This window comes from Lonchura striata, chromosome Z (assembly GCF_050655825.1).
Source record: "Lonchura striata isolate lonStrDom1 chromosome Z, ASM5065582v1, whole genome shotgun sequence".
In the NCBI taxonomy this organism is placed as follows: Eukaryota; Metazoa; Chordata; class Aves; order Passeriformes; family Estrildidae; genus Lonchura; species Lonchura striata.
This window is the reverse complement of record NC_140740.1, coordinates 442,706-462,813: the sequence shown is the minus strand read 5'-3', so window position 1 is coordinate 462,813 and position 20,108 is coordinate 442,706. Positions and strand designations below refer to the sequence as shown.

General features: G+C 56.5%; 2 protein-coding genes and 1 long non-coding RNA gene across 3 annotated transcripts; all 3 read right to left on the bottom strand.

Annotated features, from left to right (window-relative positions):
- Nucleotides 1-127: 127 nt before the first annotated feature.
- Nucleotides 128-2,955, bottom strand: SLC25A51 (solute carrier family 25 member 51). The gene has a single exon (XM_021551855.4). It carries the CDS (start codon nt 2,501-2,503, stop codon nt 1,661-1,663), a length of 843 nt encoding a protein of 280 aa, XP_021407530.1. The 5' UTR covers nt 2,504-2,955; the 3' UTR covers nt 128-1,660.
- Nucleotides 2,956-5,525: 2,570 nt separating this feature from the next.
- Nucleotides 5,526-20,029, bottom strand: POLR1E (RNA polymerase I subunit E). The gene is made up of 12 exons (XM_021551847.4): nt 19,890-20,029; nt 19,691-19,794; nt 19,427-19,503; nt 18,775-18,860; nt 18,196-18,251; nt 16,378-16,522; nt 15,417-15,524; nt 14,986-15,082; nt 14,719-14,852; nt 13,921-14,002; nt 13,671-13,802; nt 5,526-12,656 (listed from the first exon to the last, which is right to left on the bottom strand). Exons 1-12 carry the CDS (start codon nt 19,948-19,950, stop codon nt 12,497-12,499), a joined length of 1,242 nt encoding a protein of 413 aa, XP_021407522.2. The 5' UTR covers nt 19,951-20,029; the 3' UTR covers nt 5,526-12,496.
- On the bottom strand, nt 17,239-18,189 carry LOC146763559 (uncharacterized). The gene is made up of 3 exons (XR_014951622.1): nt 17,831-18,189; nt 17,462-17,768; nt 17,239-17,360 (listed from the first exon to the last, which is right to left on the bottom strand). It is a non-coding gene; the product is annotated as an uncharacterized LOC146763559 (long non-coding RNA).
- Nucleotides 20,030-20,108: the final 79 nt, after the last annotated feature.

Below are 20,108 nucleotides of genomic sequence, written 5' to 3'. Positions count from 1 at the left end.
GACACTTTGGTTTCCCTGATGTTACAGGAGCACATAACATCTTCCACAGAGAAACACGATGCAGATTTTTTTTTATTCCATCAAGGAGAGATTACAAAAAAAAAAAGGTACACCAGTAAAAATCAGATTCTGCCAGTAACAAACATCCAGTAAACATTTTATTTAGATGGAGATAATCACCACTGGGATACAGGAACTCGTGCTTGTGCCCACCCACTGCTGTCTGTGAAGCTCAGGACTGTATGATTACAACACACTGATTAGGATCAATTTCGGAAGACAGTTTTAGCAAATGGAAAACCCAAATTCAGAAAAGCAATAGCCCCTCCAAAACTTAAGACTAAATTCAAAGCAGTTTCTGAAAGCTTTTCTGCTCCCCATCATCCGAAGAGTTTTGGTTTATATGTGAATGTATAGTTTAATTAAAGAGGAAGCCCTCAGGGAGAATCAAACACTTTTTGTCGGGACCCTCATCCAGCTCAGGGTTGTGCTCGCTCTTCTGCCCCTGCAGCTAAAGCCTCGAGTCTCTCTCTCTGCTCTCTGTGAGACACAGGTTTCCCTCAGTCCTTTCCAATGCCTGCCCACACAAGTCCTGAAACACATCTCCAAGCACCCCACCTTTCCTGCCTCCCTGCCTCCGAGGTCATCTTTGGCTTTTCATCTCCACTGTACCTACAGACCTCCACTGGAGCAGGTAACCCAGGACTCTCACCTTGCCCGTGCCACTCCGTGTTGCAGAACCATGAACAAACACACCAAGCAGGCAGAACCCCGAGTTTTGGGTACAAATGTCTCGTGATTGATAATTCCACAGAGGGAGCAGAGAAAAGAGAAGACGTGGCAGTGCAAAAAGCCGTGTGTGAAGTGCTTGAGCAGCTGCAGGAGCTGGAGTGTCCCGTGAGCCTTAAAGACAGGGACAACCTCCCTGATCCTGTAGCTGGAGGCAACAGAAAAAGCAGCAATTAAAAAATAAAAAGTCCTCAGAAAAAGCAGAACAAACTCCATGTTTTTTAACGAGGAAGGACACTTTAAAGCTTCAGTGAGTTTGCTGTCCCATTCCTTCCCCGTTTCCCTTTTCCCAGGAAGGCACACGTACAAACACGCACACGTACACACACGAGATCCAGCCTGGGCCGAGGTGGGTGCCGCGGCTGGAGGACACGGTCACCGCAGCCGCACAGCGGCGGCTGCAGCAGGCTGAGGCGCAGCCAGGAGCTCTGCACCTCATCATCCCCTTCTGTACCTGTCCTTTGAACTTTGCACGATGAGAACCCCACAACACCTGAAAATGCAGTTCCATAATCGAGGCTGGGAAGATGATCAGGCAATGGAATTGTTTTTCTTCAGCTCCTCCTTGATTCTCATGTTCAAAACATGGGCAGCGGAGTGCCCCATCACAGAGCACAATGCAATTTTGGGAGTGATACAGCCTACTTTCCTTTCCTCTTTTACACCTTGTACTTGCCTGGTAGCTCTGTTATGGGTAAACTCACCTGCCAGCAAAGGAATACTCTAAGAAGTTCATCATAATTGCACCAAGGTTTAAATGTATCACCATTCACCCCATAAATACGGAAGGCTGGGAAGAGTTACCTGCCACAGGCACAGGCACTGCTCCCCGGGACACTGAGAGTGCTGGCAGCCCACGAGCAGGACGGGGTCACAGCAGCTTCAGCAGGAACTCATAGGTGGCGTTGATGATCCCCCAGGACAGCACCGAGCGGTGGTAGTTGAGGTGGGCTCCTCGGAACAGGTGGATCACCTTCCTGTCGCGTTCCAGCCAGATCTTCGCCAGCACTTTGGGGAAGGACTGAAACTCGCCGCCGATCTGCGCCTGCATGCGAGTCTTTACGACGTTGATAGGGAAGAATAAGAAGCCCAGCACGGCGCCCAGCAGCCCGCCACAGATGAAGTCGTTGACCAGGTGCGAGCTGTGCGAGGTGGCCTCGGGCAGGCACTGCTTGATGGGCCCCCGCAGGCCGAAGAAGAGCACGTTGCTGGGCCCGTTGCGGAGCAGAATGGGCACCAGTCCCCGGTAATACTCCCGCACCCCGTAGGCCTTCAGCACCTTGAACGCCTGGTAGGTATTTGTGAACTTGTCGTGGTGCCTGTGGTCCTGCAGCAGCGTCTGCACGCGCTCGAAGGGCGTGAGCATGGCCTCGGTGGTGCCGGCCAGCGCGGCCGCCACGCTGCGCGTCAGCAGCTCGGGGCCGCGGGCCTCGCTGAGCAGCAGCGCCGAGAAATCCTCGTAGAGGCCGAACATGAGGGCCAGAGTGGTGGTCTTCTGCAGCAGCGGGGGCAGGATGCCGCGGTAGAGCGTGCGCAGCCCGTCGCGGCGCAGCTGGCGCACGGCATCGCGCGCGCGCAGCCCGTGCAGCTGCTGCCGGAACAGCACCTTCTGGATGGGGAAGGTCACCGCGATGTTGGTGAAGGCGGCGCACAGCCCGCACACGTAGTGCTTGCCCGAGGAGCCCGCCGCCTCCTCGGGGGCGGCCGGGGCCATGGTGGAGCCGCTGCAGCTCGGCCCTACCGCGTCACCCCGCCGGCGCAGGGGCGGCGGCAGCGCCCGCCGGGCCCCGCGGCGCCCCTGCCATCCCTGCTCACGCCAGGCCGCCCCAACACTCAGCACGCCCTCCCTCCCGCTCTGCTGGGATTGAAATGGAAATAAATCACAGGTTCCAACAGCCAGAGGCGGGCCCTCACGCTGATAAAACGCTGTGTGAGCAAACTAAAGAGAGGCTGCCACAAAACCTGTAAAAAGCCAAAGCTGAATCAAACGCGTGCAGCAGCATCACAAAGCCTGATCCTTGCACTCTGCCTCTCCCTGCGGCACAAACCACACTTTGTGCGGCTGCACTCGGCCCGCAGCTGAGCACCTGCAGCCACAAGGGATGCACAGATGGCACACTGGGGTGGCTTCAGTGACACGGTGCAGGAACCCTGCACAAGTCCCAGCTCACTGCCACGCAGCCTCCTCTGCAGCAGCCCCCACGCCCGGCGTCCACTCCTGCTGAGAAGCTTCACAAGGCGAATTCAGCCAGGCCCAGCGTCCTGAAGGATGTGGAACTGAGGCAGCTTGACCAGCTGGTGTGAGCAGGACTGCAGGGATTGTTACCTGGCAAACCCTGTTGGACAGAAAAATGGGATGATTTCTGTAATCCCATGAGAAGATGCTCCTGCAGGTGCCCAAATCCCACCCTCGATCCCCACCCAGCCGGAGGAAGGTTGGTGACAGCTGACCAGTGTGTGGGCGAGACTGTGGGAGCTCCTGAGCCTCGGATCCCGCCCGGCACCTGCAGCGGTGTCTGGGACAACAGCCCTGCCTGGACGAGGAGGGCAGCGAGAAAGGGGGAAGGAAAGGGGGAGGATGGGCGAGAGAGAAAGGAGCAGGGAGAAACGGAGGAGAAAAGGGAGGGGAGGAAAGGGCTGGGGGGAGAAAGGCAGGGAAGGGACAGAGCCGTTTGCTCTCCCGTTGGCTCTCGGGGTCCCGCGGCCTCTGAGCGGTGTCTCCGTGCCCCGGGGGCCGCAGCCGGGGCCCGAGATGCTCCCGGCTTTGGGGCCTGCCCGCTCGGGGCCGCGGCACCGGAGCCCTGCACCGGCCCCGCAGCGCCGCCCCGGCGCGGCCCGGCGGGTCCCGGCTCCGCCGCGGGCCCAAGGTCAGCCCGGCGGCGGCGGCGGCGCACCGGGCCCGGGAGCCGCGGCTGCCGCTGCCCGGCGCGTGCGCGGAGCCCGCGGCGGGGGCGCTGCGGGGCGGCACCGGAGCGGAGCGCACAGGGAGGGCACCGGGAGCGCACCGGTACCGGGATGGTAGCGGGATAGCACCGGGAGCGCACCGGGATGGTACCGGGGTCGCACAGGAGCTCACCGGGATGGGACCGGGGTCGCACAGGAGCGTACCGGGATGGTACCGGGATGGTACCGGGATGTACCGGGAGCTCACCGGGACCGCTCCGGCCGCGGGACCGCCGCCCCACGAGCGCCCGGCCCGGCGCGGCCCCGCGCCGCGCTCTGACGTCACCGCGCCGACGTGTGACGTCACCGCGCGCCGCGCGGGGCGGGAGACCCGGCGGCGTTAGCCGTCCGCGCGGCGCGGGCCACGCCCCCGCTCACGCCCGCCAATCAGACGGCGAGGTTGGTCAGGCCACGCCTCCGGGGCGGGGCGGAGGCGAGTGAGTGACGGCGGGAGCGCGGGAGGGAGCGGGGCGGACCCGGGAGAGACCAGGGAGAAACCCGGGACAGAACCGGGACAGAGCCGGGAGGGACCCGGGACAGAGCCGGGAGGGACCCGGGAGAAACCCGGGAGAGAGCCGGGAGAGACCAGGGAGAGACCCGGGACAGAGCCAGGAGGGACCCGGGACAGAGCCAGGAGGGACCCGGGACAGAGCCGGGAGAGACCCGGGACAGAGCCGGGACAGACACGGGACAGCTCCGGGCCGGGCCAGCTGGGCTCCGCCCGAGTCGTGCCGTGCCGGTCCCCGCTCCCGCAGCCGGGAGGCGCCGGCGGGGTCCGTGCCGGTGCGGGGCCGGTGCGGTGCTGGCACCGGGTACTGCTCACGGCCGCGTTTGTTCCGTGCTCACCGTGCCCAGGGCTGCGCAGTCAGCCCGGCACCGCATGGCCCGGGGCTCTGTGTCCCGCCGGTTCTCCCTCCGGTGCCCTGCCCTGCCGTGCCGAGCCGTGCCGTGCCGGGCTTGCGGCGGTGCGGAGCGTGGTCCGCACCACGGAGCCCCGTCCCAGCCGGGGCAGCGGCGGGCGCCGGGCCAGCCCTGGGCGCGTTCCGCCCGGCCGTGCCCGTGCCGGGGGTCCCGGCGGGCCGGAGCGGGTCTCGGCCGGCCCCGGAGCCCTGAGCCCGTGGGAGCGCGGCGGTCTGCCCGGCACGGCCCCGCAGCTCCGGTGGGACAGCAGCGCCAGAACGGCTCCGGCGGCCCTGCCGCCCGCGGCAGTGGGGCAACGGGCCGGGGTCTGCGTGGGCAGAGAGCTGAGCTGTGCGTGGGCACAGTGGGCAGAGAGCTCAGCTTTGCATGGGCGGTGCTCAGCTGTGCGTGGGCACAGAGCTCAGCTGTGCGTGGGCAGAGTGGGCACGGTGCTCAGCTGTGCGTGGGCACAGTGGGCACGGTGCTGAGCTCTGCGTGGGCAGAGAGCTGAGCTCTGCGTGGGCAGAGTGGACACAGTGCTCAGCTCTGCGTGGGCACAGTGGCGGTGGCTCAGCTGTGCGTGGGCAGGCGCGAATCCAGGTGGGCTCTCACGTCCTGTGACCCCTTCGCCCGTGCTGCCGGCCGGGCAGGCTCCGAGGAGGGGACACAGCCTCAGGCCGTGCTGGGGAGGGAATCAGTTTTGTCTCCAGGGATCAGGCTTGGGAATGCGCTGCCAGAGGGGTGCTGCAGTTACTGTCCCGGAGCTGTCTGGGGACAGCGGAACGTGGCATGTGAGCTTGCAGACCCCGAGCTGGGCAGCTCCCTGGGGGCTGCCCTGGCAGGGGAAACCCTCCTGGAGCAGGTCTGTGTCAGGAAAAGCAGATGCACAGGACTTTTACTGTCTTCAGGTTCTTGTTTTATTGTTATCTTATCACAACTTCAGCACAGTCTGTGCCCAGACCTTGCATGCGTGAAAACAGCACAAAAATGGCCAACGGCTGCAAGGTTTTTTAAGTCTAATCAAAAACTAAACTACCCAGTTAACAAGTGACACCTAGATTATTTCCCTTTCTAACCCAATAACGGACCCCTAAAAACCCACAATGCGGATTTTTATTTTCCTTTCTAACCCAATAACTGACCCCTAAAGACCCACAATGCAGATTTTTCTACCCAATTACAAGATACCACCCAAACCCAAGAAGAAAGAGGAAGAGGAAGAGAGAAGAAATTTGAGACAACAGCATATATCCTCCATCTTGTATCTATCAACAGTATGCTAAAAATCCTAAAACCTAAATTTCTCACCCATGTGACATACTCCACTACTCTCTACAGTCTATTTCACACTTTTGTGGTTTCTAGTTGACTTTGAGGCTTAGGAGGCCTTCTCCATGAATGAGGGTCAGAGTCAGAGCTGCCCTGGGAGTCAGAGCAGCCAGGGCAGACAGGAGATATTCCCCTGCCCGGGGTTCCCACGGTGGCACGCTGTGCTCTGTTCTGGCTGGCTGGTGACCACTGCTCAAAGCCTGGGCTCCGTGACCTCAGGGCTCTTTTACCCTGTCAGTGGCTCTGTGACTGTGTGACCTTGTCCTCACCTGCAGAGGTGCTCCAGGAGGTCGCTGCATTGCTGCTGCAGCTGCGGCGGCTCCCAGCCAGCCTGGGCTGCTGCCGTGCAGGGCTGCCGGGAGCACAGCCAGCCTGGCACGGGGCAATGGGGCTGGAGAGACTGGACAGAGGGTCCTGGCAGCCCTGCCTGGCCTCCCAAACCAGCAGCACGCCGGACCTGGAGCCCTGCAGGACAGTGCCCGTCCCTGCTTGGGGCTGCAGGGGCTGGTGCTGCTGAGCGTGGCAGCCTGAGCTGGAGCGGCTGCCTGGGGCGCAGGGGGCATGGTGAGCTGCTGCTGGTGGGGCAGGGCAGGCTGGGGCCAGCGCTGGCCAGCAGCGACCAGCACTGCCCCAGAGGTGGCCCTGCCGCCCCACTGCTGCCCTGTGCCCCGGGGAAGCCCACGGGGACAGCGGGTGACAGAGCAGCCAGCTGCACGCCCCGGCACGCACCTGGGGCCAGAGCTGCAGCAGGACAGGCGGCCAGGCTTTGGGCAGCTGCCCCAGCGCTGCATCCCCTGGCAGTGCATCCCTTCCCTTCCTCCCGAGGGCCGTGGGGCTGGGAGGCAGCGCCTGCAGGGGCTGACCCACGCTGGGCACCGCCGGCAGCGCAGACACGGAGCACAAAGGGCTGTGAGCCCTCCAGCCCCTGCCCGCTGCTCCCCAGCCCCTCTCCCGTGGCTGAGCAGCCCAGATGAAGGGCAGGTTGCTGGCTGTGGGATTCCTTAAAATCAGAGGGGTTTGGGCACGCTGCAAAAGGCCTCCAAGACAGCAGGATGGTGATGAGAGCTCAGCAGTAGCCATAAGATTTGTCAGCATAAAAATATACAAGAAGTAGAAAGAAAGGACAAATAGAGCAATGGTCTGTGTGTTAACACTGGGGTAGAATAACTCCCTAAGGTGCAGAAAAGTATCTCTGGTGAGATATTAGGAAGGTCTAAGCTTAATAATGGAGCTCTGTGCATTGTATCTTAAGGCTTACAAGCAGGTATTGTATTGGAAATAAGCGAGCATTGCTTTAACCAAAGGTATGTGTGCTTATACAGGTTGGATAGAACTAGTGCCAGTGTGCTTTTGCTTTGTGTGACTGGTCATAAAGCTTTTAAAGTAAGCTGTAACATTAAGTTCTTGTTCTGCTGCTGGGATGTGAGCTGCTGGCACCTTCCCATTGTCATAACCTTGGAATGAGAGTGATGCTGGAAAATGAACAGCTGGGGACGCGTTCCTCAGCAGTCCCGTGCAGTTTGTGGTTTGTACAGTCCCCCGGATGGCAGCAGCTGGTGGCTGCCCAGTCTCTGGTGGACCTGGAGCCACTCAGCTGGGTCCACTGGAGCCTCTGAAAGCCCAGCTGCAGAGGCTGGGCTGCACTGTCCACCCTGGCCATGCCCCTCACCTGGCTGGTGCCTGTTCAGTCAGGGCTCAGAGAGCAGAGGTCTGGCTGGGGAACGCCTGGACACTGCCCTGAGGCTTTCCCTCAGCATCAGCTCAGCCTGCAGCTGCCCAAGCTCTCAAATCTGCCGTTGCCAGACAGACCTGCCCAGAGCAGGACTGTCCCAGGGCTGGGGAGCCCAGGCTTTGGACTCCTTTTCCGTTCCATGACCCAAAGACTGCAGACAGAATTTCTGGAGCTGGGGAGGGAGGCAGCGTTCCCTGCCCAGCTGTCAGTGGGAGCTCACTGGGCTGGAATTGCCAGCTGAGTAGGAGGTAGGAGTGCACATCAGCAGCAATCAGTGGTGGTGAGTGGTGGGCTCACTGCAGCCTGAGTGGGAGCAGGGCCGAGCCAAATGAAGCACACATGGGGAATGGGCAAATAAAAAGAGGTGTAATTTAATTACCTTCTGATCTCTGCTATTTGTCAGAGTGGGCTAGGCAAAGGCAATTTGTAATTATTTCCTAACACTTTAAGATGTGGATTTAAGACGTGATTTTGTTTGTCTGGAAAATATTGAACACCTCTGCTGTGTAAATATTTAACTGCTGTCTTTGAGGAAGCTGAGCAGTGCTGGTGAGTCCAGCTGGGCAGCCCAGAGGCTGCAGGTGCACAGGGCTGCAGAAGGGAGAGCTGTTCCATTTGGTCACAGCCTGCAGCCCCAGGCCCTCGTGCTGGGCAAGGACATCCTCCAGTTCTTGTGCCTGTCCTCGGGCAGCCTCACCTCATGTCGATTTCTCTGTCAGGGCTCCTAGGTCAGGGTGATCCCAAGAGATCACAAAGAGTCTTTGCTTCCCTAATCCGAACACAGACAAATGAAGGAGCCTGGAATGCTTCTGACTGTGCTTTCAAGGTTGTTTATTTCTCCTTATCTAAACATTCTTTCTCTGACCTGCCCAGCTCTGGCTAGCAAGGAGGCCATGGCAGTCTGCCCTGAGCCCTGGGCAGCTCCCACCTTATATACTCGAAACTATGTGTGTAAGTTTACAATTTATTACCAATTCCCATTACCCATGTTAGACTGTGAATCTCTGCCTTGAACCAATAGAAAAGTGCCACCATCACACCAAGACATGGAGGAGAAGACAAAGAAGAAGAAGGCCAGGGCATGCCCAAATTCCTCCATCTTGTACCCCCTTGAACCCCATTCTAAAAATCCCAAAATTCTACTTTTCCACCCTGTGTTAATTCAAATATCACACTACTCAAACCCTTGTGGCTTGTAATTCCTCATACAGAGTTGGCAGTTTTCTCCACGGGCTAAAATCAAAGGCACAGGTGTTTTTTATTTCATGCCAGGGTCTCTGAGCCCCTGCCAGGGTCTGCAGCCAGCAGGGCAGCCAGAGGGATGTGCTGGGCTCCGACACACCAGGGTCCTCCTCCAGGGCCGTACTCTGGAGCAGGGGCTGGGTGTTCAGTGGATTTTTCTTTTGGTTAGAAACTTGACCTCGACTCTTCTCTCCCGAGAGTGGAGTGATGCAGAAAGCCTTGGTGCAGGGTGTGAGGGAGGACACAGTGAGATTCAGAGAGCAAAAGGAGGTCAGGACATGAGGGCCCCCAGATTAGTAATGATGCTCTGGTCTTGCAGACGCCCAGAGCAGGAAAGTCAGGTGGGTGAAGCAGAGAGCACTCTGAGCACCTCAGTCCCACAGCTGCTCAATCAGGACTCCAGACCTGGCTCCCTTCTGTTGGAACTCAGAATGTCTCTCAGACATTTTTAGAGGTTCCAGGCCTTGGTCAGAAGCATTTTAGACCCTGACAGGCAGCTGGAAACAGCTTTGATTTTGAGTTTGAGCCATGGAATGAGTTACCAACTTTGGAGGTGGAACAAGCAGTCACAAAAGTTTAGATAGCATAGTAAAAGTAGTTACAAAACAGAGGGGAAATTTTTTTAGTATTGTACAGGGGGGTTTTTACTTTGTACATGGGGGTCAGAAGTTCTAAGATGGAGGAAAGTGGGCTGATCCTGTTCTTCCTCCTTCTTCCTTGCCTCCATGTTCTTGGTGATGTTGGCACTCACAGATTGGTTTAGAGTAAAAAAGCACTTTGTAATATAGGTAGTAGGTATTGGGTAAAAACTATAAACATGTTATACGTAATATATCATATAAAAGATAGCAGGCAGCCCTGGGCAGGGGGAGAGAAGACAGCAGACAGAGAGGATGTCAGGGTGTGTGTGTGCCTCTGCCCGGACTGCTGACCAAGCAGCCACAGCCTGAGAAGAAAATCTTTTAGATAACTAACGATAAACTGCCTTGAGACCGAACAGCAAGAGCCTGCGCAGTTTTTCTTTGGAAGCACGGGTTGGAGGAGAAATTTCACCACCATATGGGACCCTAGACCAAGCCCGGGGTTCCCACACCTTCGAGCAGCTTTTGGGCAGTCCCACTATTGACTCTCCTTTTGCACACTCGTGCTCTGCTGCCCAGAACTTGCAGTCCTTTAGAGCTGGTGCTGTGAAATCAGAGAAAGCAGAAATGCCCGTTTTCAAAGAGGACATTCAGTCTCAATTTCCCAATCGTTTCTGCTGCACCTGGGTTTTGGAACACCCTGGCATGGTGTTATGTGCCTGCCCTGCTCTGCCCCGTTTCCCCTGGAGGGTGAGCAGCCTTCCTGTGGCTGCTCTGGCCCCAGCCCGATGTGGGGCATCCCCCCTTCCCCTCCTGCCCACCGTGGGTTCTGAGCAGCCCCAGCACGGCCCCGCTCACACTGAGAGCCCATGTGAGCGAGGCCAACTTCAGCAGCACTTCACTGGCATAAAATTGCTGGGAAACAGTTGCTCTTTCCCACTGAGGCAGCTGCTGGGGTAATGTACAAGCAAGCAGGTCCATAGTGGTGCTATTTTGGATTTTGTGGTTTTTTTTCTTTTTGGTGTTCTCTGTATTCTTCACACACACATTTGTAGCTGTGTTGCCCATTGTATTAGTGACTGGCTTTCCCAGTAATTTTGCATGCCCTTTCCCTAGGCAGAAAGACAAAACAAATTCCAGAGCTCCAAGCCCCAGAAGTACAAAGCCCCTGTGCTGTCTTGGTTCTTCCTGGCTACCAAGGGTGAGAGCAGCAACTCCTGGAGATGAATTTTATGGACAAAGTGCATCCAGTGCCAAGGGAGGGCTCCAGAGAAGGGGCTTGACTGGGGGGGAAATCCATCACCACTTGTCTTCTTAATTGGTGTTTTTTTGTCAATTATGCTGATTTGCTAAACTTAGACAAACTGTATTCATCCTATGTGGATGGGCTTTTGTGGACATCTTTCCATAACTGCCCCTGGAAGCCTCCAAATAAAGATCCCCTTTTATAGTACCTCTTTACTAAAATTGTCTCCAGTTTCACTTTCAGGTTAGGGAAAAGTACAGGGAAAAAGGGAAAAGCAGTACAGGAAAAAACATAGGGAAAAGCAGTGCAGGGATTGTGCTCCTGGCAGGATCCAGCACGCCGGCCTGCCCCAGCCTGGACAAGCCACGGCAGCACCGTGCACCTGGGAATTGCTCACTTTGGAGCTGCTGTGTCAGTGGCTGTCCCTGTTGGGAGGGCCAGGGACGGACAGGGTGTGCGTGTCTGTCCAGCAGAAACCCCCATGGCAGCGGGCAGCAGCGCCCCGGCAGTCAGAACTGAGCTCATCCTCTCAGAGTCCTGCTCTGGGCTCCTCATTCCAGACACGCTGGGAGCCCGGGAAGGTGCTCAAGGCGCTGGGGCCTCACTGCTGCGAGGAACAGCAGAGGGAACAGGGCAGCTCAGCCTGGAGCAGGGAAGGCTCAGGGACACCTCGTCCATGGCTGTAAAGACCTGCAGGGAATGCCCAGGGACAGGCCCGAGGCCACGAGCTCACAGACCAGAGGAAACATCAGGGAACACTGTTTCACTGTGGATTTGTGGAGTTCCTGCAACCAGACACTCCAAGGTCACCTGCACACAGAGCTGGGCACCTGCTCTGGTGGCCCTGCCTGGAGCAGGGGGAGGGACTGGACAGAAAGACCTCTCAAGTCCCTTCCAACCTCAACCAGCCCCGCTGGTTACTTGAAGCCTGCAATTCCCACAGCAGCAATGATCCCCAGCACACAGGATGATCGTGCCACTGCTAATGACAGCTGTGAGAAGTGGTTCTTTGAGGTGTGTCAGGAGACACATAAACCCAGGAGGACGCACCAAACCCAAATCACTGTCTGAAGCAGTAACATCCCAGAGAGATGATGTCCTCTGACATTCCATGCTCCTGTTTCACACACATTTGATGGTCCTGACTCCCACAGCCCTACTAAATAAACAGCCCCCATGAGGCTGATCACCCAGGAGTGACAATTCAGAGGAACCAGACTAAAGTCTCTCCAAAGGGCTGGGAAGCCACAGCTGTTGGCCCATACTCACTGCTCTCCATGAAGGTGATACCAGCTCCAAATCACAGAACTCTCCCTCCCCCAGGAAAACAGCCTGGATAGGACAAGTGATAAAAACTGTGAACATTTTTTCAGTTGTTGAACACAGGATTACACTGACACTCCAGAGAAACGGAGAGGTGTATGAAAGTCACACTCTTTGTCTCCCTGCTTCTGACCTTGAACCCAGGAGGGGCCATGAACCAGAACCTGCCACCTCAAACTGTTCCCTTGTGCTCAACCTCAACTTCACACCCACCCAGACAATCTAGAAAAAAAAAGGTTTTATTATAGCTTTTTCTATATAAATAGAAAAAAACTAGCATTTTAAAGAGGTGACACCCTCAGCCAGGGCTCCAGCTGGGTGAGGGCTGATGCTGGACCCACACCCAGCAGATGAAGGCATCCCCATGACATTCTGAGCTGGGCTGTGTCTCCCCCAGACCCCCTGGGCTTCTCATCTCATTTTCTTGCGCTTCCGCTGTCCCTCTGGAGCCTTCTGCGTGGGCAAGGGCAGGGACAGAGTGCCCAGCTTGTGGTGCTGGTCCTTCTCCAGCCCCACCAGCCCCTTGACCTTGGACACCTTGAGCCGCAGGGCCTTGGCGATGTCCAGGATTCTGGAAAACAGGAGAAATGCCATCAGGGGGGCTCAGCCCCCCATGCACGACCCTGCAGGGCCCACAGCCCTCGGGAGGGGCCCGAGGTGTCTCAGGGCACAGGGGTGCCATGGAGGCACCAGGGCTGCAAGGCAGAGACAGGGTGCTGCTGGCTCTTCCAGCAGGTCCCAGCCTCCTCCATGCTCTTCCCTGTCACTACAGGACACGGGAAAGCACGATGTGAGCTCCTGCTATAGCAAAGGTAAAAAAGAGAAAGTTTATTTTCTGACTCCAGCATTTATAGTTTTCCAAAGGTGACAGTGGATTGGAGGGTGAAAGTGCTGCCTCTCCAACAATACTGGACAAAATACCAGTCTCTTAAATTTCTCTGCCTCTATGAAGGAATGCAAAAACAGTTTAAGTTATTTACAGAAAGTGGGTGAGAAAGTTTGCTACAAGAATGTAAACTCAGAAGGCTTTAGAAAATGTTAAAAAATCAGGGTGACATCTCCCCACAGCACCTGAAGCCCCGTGTTCCAGCTGCAGGGCAGCACAACCCAAACCTGGGCAACAACTGCCAAAGCCAACAAGGACTCCTGGAAAAGCTTACTCCCAGAAAGGAAAAGGAAAATGGACGGAAACCAACAGCAGAGTGCTCTTAAACCCACTAAACTCACCACTTCTCATCAAAGAATAGAGGGTAATGGTGGGGAAAATAAGTGGTGGCATCAAAACCAATGAGCAAGCTTGAAAACCAAGCAGTGAGCAAGGGCTTTGGTAAGACCCAGTAAGAGCTGAAGTTTGGCAGAAAGCCAAATGATCCCATGAACTCTGCAGGGCCAAGGACAGGAGCACAGCTGGAGCAGAGCTGCAGCTGCCAGGTGATTCCTGAAAATGCAGGTCCTGCACCCACAGACAAGTGCCCATCCCTCCCTGGACAGTGAAAGCCTCCCTAGGTCCAGAGACACTCCAGAGCTCTGCCAGGGTCCTCCTGCAGGAGGATCCTGGCAGGGGTGAAGGAAGAGGATGACTCACCTGCTCTCTGAGAGCTTCATGTCGTTCTGCAGGATGGTGAGATCCGTCTGGAAGTTGTTAATGTGCAAAGCCAAGGCAATGACATAGGCGGTGATTTTAGCCTTCATGGACGCGGAGATGAAATTCTGGATGCTGTGTGGCAAGAGGGAGAACTCGTGAGTGAAAGGGGCTTCCTGGTGGTGTGTCTGTGGCCCCTCAGGCTGAGCTCTGCCATGCCTGTGCCTCGAGAGCATCGGACACCATCCCTTACCTGCCATTGTTGTAGGTCAGTGAGGTGAAATTCTTCATGAGCTTCTTGCTGATGATGTGTGGGCATTCAGGACCCATTGGATCTAGGGCAGAAAGGGGCTTTGCAGAGGAATGAGGAACACACACCCTACCTTGCCCTGCCCACCCATCACAGCAGCACAAGTATCATCCTGACACTTAGCAGGGAATATCAGAACACCTACAGGGAAAGGGACCCACCAAGATCACCGAGTCCAGCCCTGGGAGTCTCACCATTTATTCCTCTTCCCAGGAACACAACAAACCGAAAACTAACCTTGGTGCTTGATTTCTAGGTCTCTTATTAACTTCTCAGGCCTGAGAGAATCCCAGCAGCTTTTAATTTCTTAGTAAGAGCAGTCTCCCAGTTCCATATTGTACCATCTAAAATGCACACACTCCTATGCATGTGTTTATTTTGCCACAAAATACTGTTGAAGCTGAGACCACACTAACAAGTCCCTACTATCAGCAAGTCTAGTCGTCCCCTCATTCTCCTTAGACAAGTCCTATGGGTGACTACTGTGTCTCCAGCAATGCAGGAAGACATTTAGAGCCAGGCTTGCCACTTCCTCCACTCTCAGCCCTGCCAAGGACTGACAAAGACACACAAGTTCTAAGGAAGATGGCAAGTCTGGAAAATCTCAACCAAAATGTTTTGTGTGGGGCTGTTTCAAAAGCAGGACCATGAGTGTGGCAGAGGTATAATCCACACAGCTGACAAGCAAAGGGATGAAGACATTCCCAAAAGTATTCGTTTATGAGCTGAAAACTCTCTTACTCTTCTTCTTGATCACTTTCTGCTGGCTGAACTTGATGAGGGTGTCCAGGAACCAGAGGCATCGGGCTTTGTGGTCCCTGCTCTTCTCATCAGTGGGCAGGAACTTCAGCTCCTCCAGGACAAAGGAGCAGAGGCTGCAGGAAAGAGGGGGAGTTCACTGCCCAGAGGGCCCCTCGCTGCTGAGCACCCAGTGTCCCCCACGCTCCCCGAGGCAGGGGCTGCCCCAGTGCCCCTCAGCCAGCATGTGGCCACTGGCAGTGGCCTCACCTTCTCTCTTCTGCCCTCTTGTCCATCTCCTCCTCGCTGATGCTGGCCAGGGTGGCTGCTGGCACCCGCAACGCCTCGTACTCGGCAGGAGACAGGACTAGCAGGATGTTAAGGAAAAGAACAAGCCTGGCCTCTCCTTTCCTCTTCCCTCCTGTGCCCTGGGAAGGGCAGCTCTGCCCACACTCACTGGACAAGGGATGGAGCGTGTCCAGGAACTGAGCCTCCAACAGAGCGTGGCACACGCACGGCTCAGCGGCATTCCCGTGGGATGCTGCCTACGGGAGGGAGGCAGGACACGGCACTGCAGCCCCCAACCCCACGGCAGCACCACCCTGCTGCCAGCTCGTGGGCTGTGAGGGGCAGAGGCCCAGCTCACCCAGCACAGCAGATGGCTCTGTGGGGAGTCACACGGCAGTGGCACAGAAGGATACTGTCCTCAAACCTGTACACGTGCTCCGGCCTGTCGGCGTCCTCGTGGCACGGCGGCAGGAAGGCAGAGATGCTCTGCACGTCTTCCTGGGCCACGTCCTGCATCAGAGCTTGGGAGGGACGGAAGCATTTGGACCATGACAGCCAAAATGCAGAGAACAGCAACACAACCCAAATCCTTCCTTCAGAAGCAAGTTCACTCAAATGGGTTAACATTGTTTTAGTCACAACTGGAGTTTTAGACATTTCTATCAAGAACCTTATGGTCATAAAAATCTAGAAATGCCAGTCCAGACTAGAGAAACATCTAGGAAAGAAGGGCACCAAGATGTGGGCAGAGCACAGTTTTGGCACCTGTGTTCTGGTGGACACCCAAAGCAGCTGTGAGAGCACAGTCAACATCCACCCTGGAACGAAAGAGGTGAAAGGTGGTGGGGTCAGCAGACATCTCTTCTGTTCATGGCAGTGACACTCAGGATCCCAGAAGTGCTCTGGAGGGGTCTTGTCTGCCCCCCTGCCCAATGTCCACAGCCAGGGCAGCCCCAGCTCTCTCCTGCCACAGCTTGGAAGCCCCAGGGATGGTGCCACCACACTGTGCTGTGATGTGTCCTAAGGCTGCACCACTCTCTGAGGTAAGAAGATTTTCAACAGCCATGCCACAGAGTTCAGACCAGATAAAGGCACTGCCTGTTTGCCAGTGAACCCACATCCCACAGGAGCTCCCACAGCAGGCAGGATGGACACTGAGGTCACAGGGACCTTCCCTCATCAGGTAACTCCAACACCAAGTCCAGCACAAGCAGAAGGAAGCAGTTCCTCTATGTACCCATCTCAGCTGTTGAACCAGCTACTTAAAGAAAACCCCTCTTACTTGCACCACACTTGGCATGGAAAAGGCACTTTTCCAGACAGAAAAAGGCATTTCAGGCTGTCCTGATTACCCCTGAGACAGAACCCCCTCACCTGTCACTCCCTTGGCATCTATCACATTTGCAGCTGCTTTTGTCACAGCTGTGCTCACGATGTCACTGCCCACAGCGTTCATGCGGCGGGAGCTCAGAGCTCGCTTCTGCTTGCTGGTCCCAAAGGCCTCGATGCACAAATCCATCTGCACAAGGTAAAACACATGCTGAAACACTCTGTGCACCCAGGGAAACCCACCTGCACAAGGCAGAAACACACACTGAAACACCCTGTGCACCCAGGGAACACAAACCCAAATCCAACACCCTGTGCACCCAGGGAACACAAACCCCAAACCCACCTGCACAAGGCAGAAACACACACTGAAATGCCCCGCGCACCCAGGGAACACAAACCCAAAACCCCAAATTCACCTGCATAAGGCAGGAACACAGACTGAAACGTCCTGTGCACCCACGGAACACAAACCCCAAATCCAAAACCCTGTGCATCCAGGGAACACAAACCCCAAACCCAAAATCCACCTGCACAAGGCAGAAACACACAGTGAAACACCCTGTGCACCCAGGGAATACAAGCCCAAATCCATTTGCACAAACAGAAACACACACTGAAATGCCCTATGCACCCAGGGAACACAAACCCCAAACCCACCTGCACAAGGCAGAAACACAAACTGAAACTCCCTGTGCACCCAGGGAACACAAACCCAACACCCAACACCCTGTGCACCAGGGAACACAAACCCCAAATCCAACACCTGTGCACCCAGGGAACACAAACCCCAAATCCAACACCCTGTGCACCCAGGGAACACAAACCCCAAATTCAACACCCTGTGCACCCAGGGAACACAAACCCCAAATCCAACACCCTGTGCACCCAGGGAACACAAACCCCAAATTCAACACCCTGTGCACCCAGGGAACACAAACCCCAAATCCAACACCCTGTGCACCAGGGAACACAAACCCAAAACCCAAAATCCACCTGCACAAGGCAGAAACACACAGTGAAACACCCTGTGCACCCAGGGAATACAAGCCCAAATCCATTTGCACAAACAGAAACACACACTGAAATGCCCTATGCACCCAGGGAACACAAACCCCAAATCCAACACCTGTGCACCCAGGGAACACAGACCCAAAATCCAACACCCTGAGCACCAGGGAACACAAACCCCAAATCCAACACCCTGTGCACCCAGGGAAATCCAACACCCTGTGCACCCAGGGAAATCCAACACCCTGTGCACCCAGGGAACACAAACCCCAAATCCAACACCCTGTGCACCCAGGGAACACAAACCCCAAACCCCAAACCCACCTGCACAAGGCAGAAACACAAACTGAAACTCCCTGTGCACCCAGGGAACACAAACCCCAAACCCCAAATCCATCTGCACAAACAGAAACACACACTGAAACCTATGTACCCAGAGAACACAAACCCCAAATCCATCTGCACAAACAGAAACACACACTGAAACCTATGCACCCAGGGAACACAAACCCCAAACCCACCTGCACAAGGCAGGAACACACACTGAACACAAACCCTGCTGCTCCTCCCACACTTTAAACTCCTCCTGTGGCAGGACCCGCAGGCGCAGGGTGCGCTGCTCTGCGAGGGGCAGGAGGTCACTGGGCTGGTGACCAGCCTGCAATAACCAGGTAAACCAAGAAAATGAGGAAAATGCTCCTGAGCCAGGCAATGCTCATGCTGCCTCCTGGACACTGGGAAAATGCTGGCCCTGCACAGGTTCACCCTACAGGACAGCAAACCTCCCAGGCTGCAGACAAGCCCCTCACAGCTGGACAGTCACAGCAGAGCAGGACACAGCTCCAACCTTACCTTCTCCCTGTAGGATTTCTTCTGATACTCCTTTGTGTCGTCAGGTATCATGTTATCTACAAAACAGCAAGAGTCAGTTTGCTTGCACAGAAGAAGCAGGACAGGAATTTCTTTGGCTCTGTGACTGACAGACTGGGCACAGGACCTGCTCCATGTCCCCTGGCTCAGTAAAGGACATGACAAATATGAGAACCTAGGAAAAAAGGCTTCTTCTTCAAAGCCTTACATGCAATATATGGACTATGGCCCAGCCCACGTCCTGCTGCTCAGGGTAAAAATCAGCCACAATAGATGTGACCCTTTGGGCAATGACAAAAAGCAGCCCTGCTGGATAAAACCTGTGGGTTTTTGGTTTTATTTTGTAATTCAGGGGTGCAATTCCTGCTGAGGGTCAGGCTCCCTCAGCAGAAGGCTCCCAGAGAAGGCAGCACCTGAGCAGTGAGGCTCTGTGAGTGCCTCCCCGCCTGTAGAGTCCCTGCTGAGCCCCCAGCCGTGCTCCCCCTCCCAGGCTGTGCAGGAGCTGTCCCTGTCCCTGCCATGGGCACCAGGACACAGCCCCGGGCTGCCAGCACCTCCCACCTGAGAGCAGGGGCTGCATGTTGAATATTTCAGCATTGTAGACCTCCATCTGCCCAGAGCTCCTGTCCAGCACGCCAACAAAGTACCTGGGGAGAACAGGGCACTGATCAGCGAGAGGCAGAGAGCAGAAATCATTTCAATGTCATGGTTGTCTCACAGCCCAGCAGCTCTCCTGCCTTGCACACACAGCACTACAATAAGCCAAGGCTCCTCCATGGCATATGTGCACACAACAACAGAAGAACTGATACTCTAAGTAAGTGCAGAAGTCCTAAAAACAACTGAATTCGGTACAGTGTAGGTGCCAGAATTCTGCTTTTTTCTCTTAAAGTGTAGGTGCCAACATTCTGCTGTTTCCTTTTCCCTTTTTTTTGCTAGGCAGGACTCGATGGCCATAGCTTGAACAACAGCTGAATTTCCAAATTTCCTCCCAGAGCTCATGATCCTCAGAGCTGCAGGCAAGCAGCCCGGCAGCCCCCAGACCACCGGCTCACCAGTGTGAGGCCCGTGTGCTGCTTTGCTAGCCCCAGCAGTGCTCTGCTAGCCCCGAGCAGTGCTCTGCTAGCTGCCGGCAGTCCTAGCAGTGCTCTGCTAGCCCCGAGCGGTGCTCTGCTAGCCCCCAGCAGTGCTCTGCTAGCCCCGTGCTCCTCACCTGCACAGGGAGCTGCACTTCGTCCCGTCGGTGCCGAAGTTGTGCCCCACGTAGCAGAGCCGCTCCGTCTCCGAGACCTGGGAAAGTGGGAGAGACCCCTGGAGAGGGCTGAGGGACACCAGGAGAGCTCCTGGGGAACCCAGAGACACCAGGATGGTTCACACCCCCCGCTCTGAGCCCGTTATCCGCCCCTGCCCCGCCGTGTGCCACTCCCGCTCCATCCCGCACCCCGGTACTCCGGTACCGCGGGTGCCGGGCGCTTACCAGGATCCTGTGGTGCTTCTTCCGCGGGTGCGTCGCCTCCCGGTGCCGGTACGCGGCGAAGCGCAGCGAGTCGGGCCGCTCCAGCCGGCCGTTGGCGAACCGCACTAAGGGAGAGGAAAGCCCGTGAGGCGTGGGGCCGCCGCCACCCCCGGGGCCGCTGCCACTCCCGGGACCCGCCGCTACCCGCGGGGCCGCTCACCGAGCGCCGCCGGCAGCTCCGGCTCGGGGTCCCCGCGGTAGCGCCAGATGGCGGTGGCCATGGCGAGGGCTGGGCCGGGCTGGGCCGGGGACGCCGCTCGGTGCCGGTGCCGATGCCGCTCCTCCGCCTCTTCCGCTGGTGCTTCCGGTCGCGGCAATAAGCCCAGTCCCCATTGGGTGAGGTGAGGCTCCACCGCCACCTGGAAGTAACGGGGCCGCC

Bases quoted from the DNA above. Each gene is read 5' to 3' on its own strand.
- SLC25A51 (XM_021551855.4), bottom strand. From the start codon at position 2,503: ATGGCCCCGGCCGCCCCCGAGGAGGCGGCGGGCTCCTCGGGCAAGCAC.
- POLR1E (XM_021551847.4), bottom strand. From the start codon at position 19,950: ATGGCCACCGCCATCTGGCGCTACCGCGGGGACCCCGAGCCGGAGCTG. The intron at 16,523-18,195 runs GTAAGGTTGGAG...TACCTTGTGCAG, and splicing joins AGAAATCCTACAGGGAGAAG to ATGGATTTGTGCATCGAGGC. The intron at 15,525-16,377 runs GTGAGGGGGTTC...GTCCCTCCCAAG, and splicing joins AGATGCCAAGGGAGTGACAG to CTCTGATGCAGGACGTGGCC.